The 13,689-nt window shown below is 37.5% G+C and overlaps 1 protein-coding gene across 1 annotated transcript in view; it reads right to left on the bottom strand.

The window, feature by feature from the left end:
- Positions 1-12,121: 12,121 nt before the first annotated feature.
- The window catches only part of LOC143022470 (uncharacterized), a 1,921-nt gene continuing 353 nt past the window's right edge, over positions 12,122-13,689 (bottom strand). The window contains exon 2 of the mRNA XM_076180692.1: positions 12,122-13,649. Coding sequence (XP_076036807.1) covers positions 12,713-13,507 — 795 coding nt within the window. The 5' untranslated portion in view covers positions 13,508-13,649 and the 3' untranslated portion in view covers positions 12,122-12,712. The remainder of the gene's footprint in view (positions 13,650-13,689) is intronic.

The raw sequence follows: 13,689 nt of genomic DNA, 5'->3' as shown, positions 1-13,689 counted from the left end.
TCCAAAAAAGAAGGAGTTCATAAAAGCAGAAATAAACACTCTGCTTCAACAGGGAATAATTGAACCCTCCAGTAGTCCTTGGGCATCTCCTTGCATTCTTGTCCCTAAATCTGACAATTCTTATCGCCTGTGCATTGACTACAGGAAAATCAATGCCCATACTAAGGCCGATGCTTTTCCTATCCCTAGGATAGATGATATCATAGACAGTCTAGGAACTGCCAAGTATGTATCCAAGTTGGATGTGTTAAGGGGATACTATCAAATCCCTGTACACCCTCGCTCAAGAGAAGTTACCGCTTTCATTACGGAAGAGGGATTGTTCCAATTCAGAGCCATGCCATTTGGGCTTAAAAATGCCCCTGCCACTTACCAAAGAATGATAAGTAATCTTGTTGCAGGATTGCCAGGAGTAAAAACTTATCTAGATGATGTGATAATATTTAGTCAGTCTTGGACAGAACACATTTAACACCTAAATAATTTCTTTTATAGAGCAGAACTAGCAAACCTTACCATCAATTTGTCCAAATGTGATTTCGGACATACACAGGTCCCCTATTTGGGATTTAAAGTTGGAAATTCCCAAGTGTTTCCAATAGACGCCAAGATAAAAGCCATCAATGATGTACCAACACCCACTAATCGTAGAGAGGTACGTCGATTCCTTGGAATGAGTGGCTATTATCGCCGTTTTTGTCCAAATTTTTCAGATGTAGCAGAACCATTGACTGACCTGTTGAGAAAAGACCACGACTTCGTGTGGACACCTACCTGTGAGACGGCCTTCAAAAACCTGAAGTCCCTTCTCACTAACGCACCAGTTCTAAGGGCACCCGATTTCCAACGACCCTTTCTTCTGCAAGTCGACGCCAGCGACACCGGTATCGGTGCCGCCCTCTTGCAAGAACACAATGAAGTTCTTCACGCTATCGCCTACTACAGCAAGAAGCTGTCCCCTGCGCAGAAGAACTACTCAACAATTGAGAAGGAGACGCTCGCTTTGGTCCAGGCCCTTATCCACTTCAAAGTCTACCTGGGTTCCTCAACTACCATTCAAGTATATTCGGATCACAACCCCTTAAAGTTCCTACAGACTATGAAAAAAAAAAAGAATCCGAGACTTACACGTTGGAGTTTATTTCTCCAACCCTTTAATCTAACAATTCATCACATAAAAGGCGTCTTTAATGTTTTAGCCGACGTCCTTTCTAGAACATAGCTTTTCAACAGAAAGTGAAAAGCTTTCCCAAACGGTGGAGGTGTAACGTAATATTAGATATTACGTCATATGTGTAATTATGTTATAGAATTGTGTTCCTTTGTATTACATAACTATGTTCATATTTCTTGTCTATGTATGTATTGTAACAATGTTAAGCAGTAACGCCCGTCCACTATATGTAATCTTGCCTACGTGCGGAGAAAGGTGCGCACTCTTGTAGAACAAACAGACAAGCGAAATCCTGAATAGTTCGGAGCGCACAGATTTGACAGTTACTAAATAAGTAGATTGTTCAAGCGAGTCGAGGGTCTTACAACTACCCATGTTGACGTGTGTTAACTTACCCTCCTCCCCCTCTTTCGCTCACCCGGAAGTATCCCGCTTCCGGTCCAATGGTATATAAGCGGTGGAAATCGCTCACTCCTTGTCATTTTCTCGCATATCGATCTCTTGATAAAAACTGGAAGTTTACTCTTGAGACGATTGGTGTGAAGTGATCACCTCTTTTTGCCTACATTACGTGTCTGATATACATTGCATTACTTTATACTTATATTTGTACTTATTACTTATTTTGATGCATGTTCCTGATCTCTTTGTACTTAGATAGTACCATATTGTATACGTATCTTGTGTTTCTTATTTGAACGATAATTTCCATATTCTTATAATCGTGTAACGGTCCCATTGACCCTACTGCCCATTCTCTTTTGTGTTGATTGCCTGTAAATATTTTCCATATTAATAATTTCGTTTACTAGTTTTATCGCTAGTTTAATATTCCTTTCCTGGAATCTTCTTTGTTACCTTTACTTCTAGTCTTACGAATTATCTAGGCCCTGACCAGATAGTTCAGTCCTACAGTGGCTTCTAGAAGTGAGCTGGTTCTTAAGCACTTATCCGTTATACGTAACGTCTCTTCACTAACCAGCCCGGCCCGTAACAATGTCATAAGTAACTTACGAGTCCTACGCTGTTGTTTTAATAGGACATTGACAGCAGACATAATTAAATGTTTCAAAACAAACAGAAGAATGTAAGACGCCTACGCAGGGAGGCGCTGAACTGCTGCGACCGAAGCCGTCCCCTTTGCCATTTCCTTCTCTCTGTCTGATGGAAATCGGAGAGAAGTGCGGGGTTCGAACCCGCAACTAAGTGAATCGTGAGACCAGCACGTTTCTGATCACGCCATCGGCGCCCAGGTCAAATGGCACAGGTATTATAAGTCGATTTAAGAAATCAACAACATTTTTACAAGATAACAGAACGTTCTTTGCAAAGCATCGTCAAAATTGATAACACAGAGGATAAATACAAATTAAAATTGTGCCAGTGGGATTAAATATATTCATTAAGTTGCTCTCTTCTAATTGAAATTCTTGTCTGATAAAAGAGCTCAAAGCTTAACCAGACTTAAAAGTAGTCAAACGAGCGTAAGGAGAAATGTTAATTGAAGAGAAGTGCGGGATTCGAACCCACTAACAAGTGAATGCGAGACCAGTATACTTGCGATGACGCCAACAACGAATGAAAGAGAGAGAGAGAGAGAGAGAGAGAGAGAGATAGAGAGAGAGAGAGAGAGCGAGAGAGAGAGAGAGAGAGTAGATAAGTTGTGATCCTGCCGATGACCTCGCCTTTCCGAACCTCAGCCTTGGTGCACCAAGTGACCACAAATCTGACACAACTTCTCGAGTCTTCGTGGTGATCGCTCTTGGCCCTCCGAACTTGAGTCGTTGTAGGAATCTACTCTTCAATCAACATGATCTTCCTGGTGTTCTTCGCACTCTGCCGCTGCTTCCAGGAAATCAGACACAGCCGGAAGGACAAGTCGTCTTCGAGAGGAGCTGAAGTCGACCAAACCTCAAAGTTTGCCACCAAAGCCATTGACCTGACAGACTACGAAGAAGTCCTGAAATACAACGAAGAAGCACTGAAGCGTTGCAACTTCACTTCAGGCTGGAGAAGAGTCAGGGTTCTTGGGGAAGGAGGTTTTGGCAAAGTATTTCTTTTGAAAAATGAGAAAATGAAAAGACAGATCGCCCGCAAAGTCGTTCTTTCCCAGCCTTCGGAACGTGGATTCACTTGCGAAGAAATGATCCAAATTCAGCTGAGCCATCCGAATGTGCTCAGACTCTTCTGCTGGGAACAGAAGACGAAAACACTGTGCCTGAATCTTGAGTATTGCTCCAAAGGCAACCTGACGACCAACATGCCTTACCTGAGCGAAAATGAGGTCAAATTGTACTTCAAACAGCTGCTGGATGGCGTGACATACATCCACTCGAGAGGTGTCGTGCACCGAGATCTGAAGCCAGGCAACCTTCTTGTGACCAAAGACAAGGTTCTCAAGATCTCTGACTTCGGTCTTGCCGGTCTGTTCATTAAGGACGGAGAGGAAATCCGACTGAGCCGAAAGGTGGGCACCAAGTCGTATATGGCACCCGAAGTAGTGCAGCGCCAGCAGGAGAAGAGGTACCTTGCACCCCCAGTGGACCTGTGGGCTTGTGGCATCATCTTCTTCAAACTGATGACCACAAGAAAGCCCTGGTCTCAGGCAAACCTCGTAGACAAAGATTACAGAATGTGGGCCGAAAAGGACAAGAGGATCTACAAGAAGGAAGGCTGGAAAGAGCTGAACTCATCCTCGAGAACGCTTCTGAGGCTCCTTCTGGAACCTGACCCCCTCAAGAGAATCTGTGGCTGGAGAAGCCTCCGCGGACACTGAAGAGGCCCCGCTCTTGAAGGCGCATCGCCTGCAAATCTTTCTCACTCTAAATACTTGAAATGGTCACATCATTGACTTTAAGCCTTCGGCTACCGAAGGCTTCCCTCAGCTGAATAAAATAGTGCCAAGAACCCAGAACAACTGCATTTGCTCGTGCCCACAATACCTGGCGTATCGAGACGTCGTCTTTGGTTATTTCAATCATCACTCCTAAAGTGACCTGTAAAATATTTGAAGGAATATGAGAGCATAAACGAGATATTAAATCGGGAATATTGTCGCTGCGACCTTTTATGGGTCAGGTCGCAGCGGTTCCCGACTTCTTTCACTCCATTTCCCCATTCATGAATTCTCAACCATATTGTGGCTCCCTCTTCAATTTTGTCCTAAATCCCACTCCGTTACAAAAATTTCAATAGATAAATAAATAAATAAATAAATAATAATAATAGTAATAATAATACTAATAATAATGATAACAATAATAATAATAATGATAATAATAATAATGTTAGTGATAATAATAATAATAATAATAATAATAATAATAGTAATAATGATAATAGTAAAAATAATAATAATTACAATTCAATGTTGATGAAGAGAAACGCTTTGCTTTTTTTCAACGTTAACAGTCATAATTATAACATATTTGACATTTAATTGTTTTATGTGGCTAGAAAATGTGAATTATGCATACTTACTACGAAGCAGGTAAAGTGTGAGGAAAGACATTCATGTTCTCCTTGGAAAAAATGAACAAAATAACAAAAGTAAGAGCAAAGGTTGACTAAATAATCAAACTGATGAATAGATCAATAAATGAATAAACGAATAAATAAAAAAGTAAATGGATGAATGAATAAACAACATAATTCATGACGTCACAGAAACGCCATGACGTGATGATGTCTCGGTCCCTCAACTGAACAAAATAGTTCATGACGTCACTAAAATTCTATGACGTAATGATGTATCGGCCCCTTAGCTGAACAAGAGACCTCATGACGTCACTGAAAAACCTATGACGTATGAAGGTCCCAGGCCCTCAACTGAACAAAATAGTTCATGACGTCACTGAAATTCTATGACGTAATGATGTTTCAGAAAGCTGTAACTAATCCATTCCTATTAATCCTATTGACCTGGTTCTCAGCTTATGGACCTCCTTTCCCCTCCCCCCCCTCCCGTGGGCGGGACCCGGGAGTGTCCCCAGTGGGAATCACTAACCCACTTAACAAAAACTAGTGGTAGTAAGTGGATGCAAAACGATACAGTCAAAGTAATGAATTGGTCTTAAAGAAACTGAGGAACAGCAATACATAATGTCTGGAATACGAAACTTACACTCTCTGGAAAGACGCAGAGTGCGGGGTGCTCTAATAGAGGTGTTCAAGTAGATCAAAGGTTTTAACAAGGGTGACGCAAATAAAGTCATCATATTGAAACAATAGGTAAGGACTCGCAGTCATGGATTTAAATTGGACAGATATAGATTTAAGAAGGAAATAGGAAAGAATTGGTTTCCTAATAGGGTGGCCAACGAATGGAATAGACTTGGTAACCAAGTAGTGAGTGCTGAAACTATCGGTTGTTTTAAGAAACGGTTACACAACTTTATGGATGGGGATGACAGGTGGTCATGGACATGGAACTGCCTAGTGTAGCCCTTATGGTCTCTTGCAATCTCTTTTATTCTTATATTCTTATGAAAGGAGAAGCTGACTGAAAAACCTTGCACTTTCAGAATTGGATGATATAAGAGATATAAAAACGGAGACAAACTCATTTCAGATACGTGGTTATATCTCAGAACTGTGTGATAAAAATAGATATAGATAGACAGACATAGTTACGTAGTCGGGTATCTATATAGCTAAATAGACAAAGAGAGAGGGAGAGGGAGAAAGATTGATAGATATATAGAAAGATAGATAATTAATTAGAGATAGATAAGTAGCTAGATAGATAGACAGGGAAACAGACATATAGACAGAGAGAGAGAGAGGAAGAGAGACACAGAGAGAGAGAGAGAGATGGGCTATAAAACATAATATATCAAAATTATGGATATGTATATATTTACATCCTTTAAATACCTAACATACGGGCATATATATATATGTATATAAATAAATATATATATATATATATATATATATATATATATATATATAAATATATATATATATATATATATGTATATAAATAAATAAATACATTCGTTAATGAACAACATAATTTATGTATATATATATATATATATATATGTATATATATTACATATATGTATATATATATATATATATATATATATATATATATATATATCGTAACTGTACATGCATATATGTGCATAAAGAAACCAATCAATTAACCATTATGGAGACATTTGTGGTTATTATGTATTGATTGTTAACTGCAATCGTCTTCAGTAGTACTGAAGAGGATTGGAGTCAGCAATCTCAAGAGGATTGCAGTTAGCAATCGAAATATACAGTTTCGCTTACTCAACTTTCTTTCGTCCGACTGTGGTGTTAGTTGTGATTTACAAACGTGTTACTACATTTTTCATATATTATATATATATATATACATATATACATATATGTATACATATATATACATATATATATATATATATATATATATATATATATACATATATATATATAAATATACATATACAGTATATATATAAATGCGTGTGTGTATGTATATATACAGTACATACATACGCACATACATATTCATACATAATGAGTGAGAGTATAACAATTACATGTCATAAGTAACATGAAGAGATCTAATCGAGTTAAGTTTAACCCTTTTGCTGGACAAGGATTTCCCCCTTCCTGAATATAATCGTGTGGCTCCAGCCAGAATAAATGTACACGTCCTGAGATGATCAAACGTGATGTCGACTATATCTTGGTTGGCGTCAAGAAGTTTTATTCAGCTGAGGGAAACCTCGGAATAATTATGGTGTTAATGAATACACCTTTAACAGAAGGTGGTCACGCTGACCAGTGTTTCAGAATCATTTGTTGATATTTCTTTTAGAATTTTACTCATGATTTAGTTTAGACGAGTTTTATATGTATCCTTTTCGTTCAGCCTTGGAACCAATCGTTTTGCTCGATGTCTGAAAGTGTTGCTCTGTATTTTCGTTTTCGAGCAAGCATCTCTTTAACGAGACCAAAAGCATTCTTGGACAGGGATCTCCAAGGACTTCGGAGACGCATTTTTGAAGGTGAAGAGGACCAGATGGCAAAGTTGAAGTCTTCGGTCTGTGCGTCCTTCCAAGGCTTCTGACCAGTAAGAAGTCGGAAGAGGATGATTCCGCAAGACCAAACGTCAGCGGGCTCTCCTCTGTATCTTCCAGTAAATACTTCGGGTGCAATGTACCCTGATGTTCCACACACTTCCCACAAGTGCCTATCTTTCTGGAACTCAACAGCCAGACCGAAGTCTCCGATTTTGAGGTCTTCGTTTGTGGACAAGAGAAGGTTCTCAGGTTTAAGGTCTCTGTGAGCCACTTTCTGGGAGTGAAGGTATTTGACCCCAGTAATCAATTGATTGAAGTAGAATTGAACTTTGTTCTCCTCTATTTCTCTTGGTTCAATTCTGTCTTCCAGTGTTCCTCCACTTACATATTCGAGATAAATGTAAACAAAGTTTCTGTCCCTTTGCTCACCAAAGAAAGATACAATGTTCATGTGGTCAAGTCGTCTGTGGATACTAATTTCCTTGACCTGAGTTTTTAGACCTGTCATTCTGATAGATTTTCTTGCACACTGTACTTCAGTTGTGGTATCTTTGACAAGATAAACAGAGCCAAACGAACCTCTGCCCAGCAACTTGAGTACTTCCATGTTTCTGTGATCTGAAATCTTAAGTTTCTTATTTTTCGTTGAAATATCTTCTTGAAATTTTCGTTTTCTCATCTTGTGTCTATCGATTTCTTCAGTAACAATCTTTACGATCTTCAAGACACGCAAGATGTGTTCATTGGATTGTAGAAGAGTGTCTTCCAGTTTTGCGGCTTCCAAGAAGACTTCTATCTCTTCGTTATAATGTCTGAGGAGCACTTGTCGCTCCTGGTCGCTGCATCCACTCACGATGGCTCGAACTTTCCTTTCGAAGCCCGTGTCAAAGTTCTTCGAGGTTCCTCGTGGCCCTGGGCCACCAGCTGCTCTTGATCCTTCAGCTGTTGTGTTTTTGAATTCCATCTCTTCGCCAAACGGTGAAACCTAAAGAACTTTGAACAAAAATTATTTACGATGAGACGTCTTTAGAGAATCCAGGATATACATTACACCAATGAAGTCCTTCCGCCCATTTTCAAATAAGTTACATTACAATCACATGTGACTGTTATTATTTATAAAAGTGGAGACCATGTTTACATTGCATTTACCAATCATAATAGACCAAATAAGGATACGTTATTGATATCATGTGAATATCTGCTCTCCTGATACCCTTTTGTGAGGTCCAAATGTGATCATGGAATGTATTATATGGACCAACATTTTTATTTTATTTTCTCATTGTAGAAATTATGAAATAATTTTCATGTCTCAAGGAACTCCGACATAATTTTTTTAAACTTAAACTTTAATATAATTTTCTGATAATTGGCCCAAGCAAACCATAGTTAGGAATCTACGTCAAGAGGCGCTGAATAGCAATGGCCAAAGCCATCACCTTTGCCCTATGTGCTTTGGGGACCTGTTGGAACAGGTAACAGCGCTGGGAATCGAAGAAAAGTGCAGGATTCGAACTCAAAACTAAGAGGGTGTGAGACCAGCACGCATTCGATTACGTTACCAGCAAAACCTAAGCTCTACAAGATTATATACGAATGTAAGATAAAGGAAAAATTACAAATAGTCATTATTGTTATCAATACTAATACTAATGTTATTTTTGTTATTGTTATTGTTATCATTATTATTGTTATTGTTATTGTTATTATTATTATCATTATTATTATCATCATCATCATCATCATCATCATCATCATCATCATCATCATCATCATCATCATCATCATCATCATCATCATCATCATCATCATCATCATCATCATCATCATCATCATCATCATCATCATCATCATCATCATCATCATCATCATCATCATTATTATCATCATTATTATTATCATTATTATTATAATTACTATTATTGTTATTATCACGATTATTAGTATTATTATTATTATTATTATCATTATTACTATTATTATTATAATTATTATTATTATTATTATTATTATTTTTATTATTATTATTATTATTATTATTATTATTATTATTATTATTATTATCATTATTATTATTATCATCATTATTATATATTATTATTATTGGTGTTGTTGTCGTCGTCATCGCCATCGTCATCATCATCATCATCATCATTGTTATTGTTGCAACTACGACTACTACTTCTATTACTAATATTACTTTAATCACTTAAGATATTGATCACTATCCCTCACAGACACTGAAGTTCCGCAGAAACATAGAAAACGTGAGAACCCGAGTGAGAAACTCTGCCATACAATAGATACTCTCTGTCTCGTTCATTCTCTCTTTCACTCCCCTCTTCTTCGTATTTGCTCTTACCCCTCTCTACCGCAATCTTTCTCTGCTACATTTCCTTCTTAAATCTAAATTTGTCCTGTTTGAATTCATTACTGCGAGTTCTACCCTGTTGTCTTAATATGATGACCTTGTTTGCGTCACCCTTGTTAAAGCCTTTGATCCACTTGAACACCTCTATTAGATCACCTCGCCCTCTGCGTCTTTCCAGTGTAAATTAAGATGCATAAGCCTCTTTTCGTAAGGTAATTTTCTGAGCCTATTTACGAGTATCAATTTGGTCATTCTCCTCTGTACTGATTCAAGTTATTATGTGTATATACACATGTCTATATATAAAGTGTGTGTCTATACACATGCATATATATACAAAAGATTACGAAGGCGGAACATGACAGGAGACCTTTTGGTCCATATCTGGGTCGGATGCGGAAAAAAAACATAATGATAATAAATTAATAAATAAAAACTGTAATAATATAAATAACAAATAAAATACATAGATAAATGCATAGGTATAGTTAAATAATAAACAAACAGGTAAATAGTAAATAATAATAAATTGACATATAACTAATAACAAATGAGAATCAAACAGACAAATGATAACAAAAAAAAGAAATAATATAAAATAGATTATAATCATTACAGCATCTTGTTTAGGTGTTTATCTAAATGATTCTTAAAGCTTCGAACTGAACTACATTGTTCTACATGTGCAGGAATTTTATTCCATTCATTAACTACACGGTTGGCGAAGTTGTTTGTACCCACTTCCAAATTGAGTCTATTTCCGGACAGTTTGAGACCATTGTTTCTTGTCTGATTCTCATTCAATGTGAAAATTTTGTCACTTCTGATGTTGTCAATTCCCTTTGGAATTTTAAAGACCTGTATCAAGTCACCTTTGAGTCTACGCTTGTCTTTTTAGAGAAAACAGATTCATTTGTTTTAGTCGATTTTCGTATGATTTATTTTTTGATATTTGGAATCAGTTTTGTGGCTCGCCGTTGTATCGTTTCCAGTCTACCAATGTATTTAATGAGATTCAGTGACCATACAGAAACAGGATATTCCAAATGTGGACGAACTAACGATTTATATAGTTTGATGAGTGATGGACTTTTGAAATCAAAGGATCGCTGAAATGCACTGCTTGGATGATTTGAGATCGTTACTGATAATTACGCCAAGATCTTTTTCACTATTCACTTTTGTTAATGAATTTCCAAATAACTTGTAATCGTACTTACTGTTATTTTTACCTATGTGCATTACCTTGCATTTACTTGTGTTAAATTTCATTAGCCACTTTTCAGACCATTGCTGTAATTGATCTAAATCTTCTTGAATATCTAATTGGTTTAAGTGATCATTTGCCACTCCGCACAGTTTTGTATCATCAGCAAACTTGGAAACAGTAGATTTTAGTCCATGGTCTATATAATTTATATATACTATGAATAGTCTTTCGTGGGGGACGGTATCAAAAGCTTTTGCAAAGTCTAGTTATATTAAATCTATATTGTTTCTTTTATCATAATTCGAGATAACTGTGTTGTAGAATTCGACTAAGTCACGCAAGAACGTTTCCGTCTGAAACCATGCTGGTCATCATTTATCAAACGGTTACTTTCTAAATGATCTTCGATAGCATCTCTGATGATAGCTTCCATTATTTTTCCTACGATTGAAGTCAAACTTATAGGCCTATAGTTATTTGGTTTCTTTTTGTCATCTTTTTTTGAATATGGGAGTAACGTTAGCTAGCTTGCATTCTCTTGGGACATCTCCGGATATGATGGATTTCTTGAAAATAATTTCTAATGGAACAACAATCTCATTTTTCATTTCCTTTAAGATTCTTGGATGCCAACCGTCAGGCCCTGGTGTTTTATTAATTTTGAGTTTCTCTATACACCTTTTATTTATTTATTTATTTATTTATTTATTTATTATTTTTGTTTTTGTTTTTTCTTTTGATATATTTACCGTAGTGTGCAAGTTTACCGTAGACTTTTCAAGGGTTTCAGTTTGGAGTTCACTTTGAAGTGTTTCGTTTACGAATACCGAGCTAAAATAATTGTTTAAAATATTACACATTCCTTCATTTGAATATTCAAGTTGACCGTCAGCAGATAATAGTGGACCAATGTGATTCCTAACAACCTTTTTATCTGTAATGTAACTATAGAATTCTTTGGGATTCTCTTTGGGTTTATCAGCGATATTCATTTCGTATTGTCGTTTTCTTTTCTTATTGTCTTTTTTAAATCTTTCTGCATTGATACATAACATTCATAATCATTAGATGCACCCGAGCACTTATATTGTGTGTAGGGGAAGGTGGGGTAAGACTGACCCCTTAAGAAAGAAATGGGTCTTGAAGCCACATTTTGATATTTTTTTTAATGTTTTAGGGGTTGTGGTGGTACTTTGGGGTCTTATGATTCCAATACGCAACCTAGCCACGGATATTTGAGGGAAAAATTTAAACTATGATTAAAATAAAAAAGGTAACTTTTATTGTTCCCGAAAAAAAATGACGGGGTAAGACGGACCCCAGGGGTTCGTCTTACCCCGTCATTTTTTCGGGTACTTCCTAAGGGTTCATCATAATCCTCGACCAAAAAATAAGAAAAAAGATCCTTCCTGGAATAAATGACAAAGAAAACCCTTCTTTCAGCATCCTTTACCATCATACATTTGCTTCTGTGCCCATTTTACATCTACAGGGATACTTTATAGTGCTATATTATGCCAAATTGCCTGATCATTCCTTGCATAGATCACAAATAAAACACTCAATATCATCCTCATCATCCAGTATCCCTGCACATTGCTCATGTGCCCATCGTTTACAATTGGCACAGCAAACCCACCCTTCACCTCTTTTAGAATTTCCAAACTTGTCACTGCAGTACAGGCAGACAGTTCCATCTCCCTCTTCACTCTCGCTACTGCTTTCATAAAGCCAGGATGGTCCAGCTTTTGCTTGTTGAGTTTTTGGTTTTATTTTCCTTTTTTCACGTTGTAGTTGCTTTGATATGATTGCTGTTTTATTTTTGGCTTCTATTTTTTTTTTTTTTTTTTTTTTGCTTCTTTGCTAGACTGACCTCTTTTTCTTTTTTCTTCTGAACTTCTGTCTCGAGCTCATTCTTGTATGGGGATCCTGTCATTCTTGTACGGGGATTCTGTCATGTTGAGGGGTCCCCCTTGAGTCCTAGGTCTTTTCTTTCGTGTCGTTATGGTCACCTTTGGCAAGGGAACAATTTCCTTGGGTGAACTACCTGGCCTGAACAGACTTGGTTTTTCAGGAACAGGAACAGCACATGGGTTTTCCGATATGTCAGCTACTTCCAGTTCAGGTTCATCCTCAGTGACCATGATAGGAGGGGCGACATGGTCGTTCAGACCTTCCTCTTCCTGATCAGCATCTAATGGAGAGTCTGTTGGGTGTGCAGGTAAAAATGCAGCTTCTCCGAAAACATGCTTATTCAATGGGCAGATACCGGTTTTCTTAAACCCATTAATGGCTGTGTTTGGAACAGCAGCATGGAGATAGGCCTCACCAAACAAAGCACTTATTTTGTAGGTTGTCACAAGTCTGCCAGGATTGTTTCTGAGGAATGTTTCAACAGCCCTCACATAGTAGGCATTCAGTGGTTTCATAAATGAAACATCCAGTGGCTGCATTCGGTGACTGCAATGTGGTGGTAAAACAACAATCGTGACATAATTATCCCTGGCAAGATTGATAACATCAAGATTCTTGATATGGGTCATGTGTCCATCCATAATCAGCAATACTGGATCATTCACTGATGGCTTGGTGTGGGCAAGAAAGTGCTGAAACCATTCTGTAAAAATAGGGAGCTGCATCCACCCAGATGGATGACAGGCAAATCCGGTTCCTGGTGGAGCACCATCCTTTAGTTCTTGCTTCATACGAACCCGTGGAAAGATGAGAAAATTCCTTGGAGGCTGCTTTCACACCCATCTTTTTTTCTTTAACTGCAGATATTGCATTCTGCATTGCCTCTGTATTCCATTCCCCTCTATTACTTATCCTCACGTATTTCCGGGGCATCTATAAGAAAAAAGAAAAAAGAAAATGCTAAGTGTTTGTA

This window comes from Oratosquilla oratoria, unplaced genomic scaffold (assembly GCF_046742065.1).
Source record: "Oratosquilla oratoria isolate Oo_2021 unplaced genomic scaffold, ASM4674206v1 SCAFFOLD101, whole genome shotgun sequence".
In the NCBI taxonomy this organism is placed as follows: Eukaryota; Metazoa; Arthropoda; class Malacostraca; order Stomatopoda; family Squillidae; genus Oratosquilla; species Oratosquilla oratoria.
The sequence above is the reverse complement of the archived record's forward strand: the minus strand, read 5'-3'. Positions and strand labels throughout refer to the sequence as shown.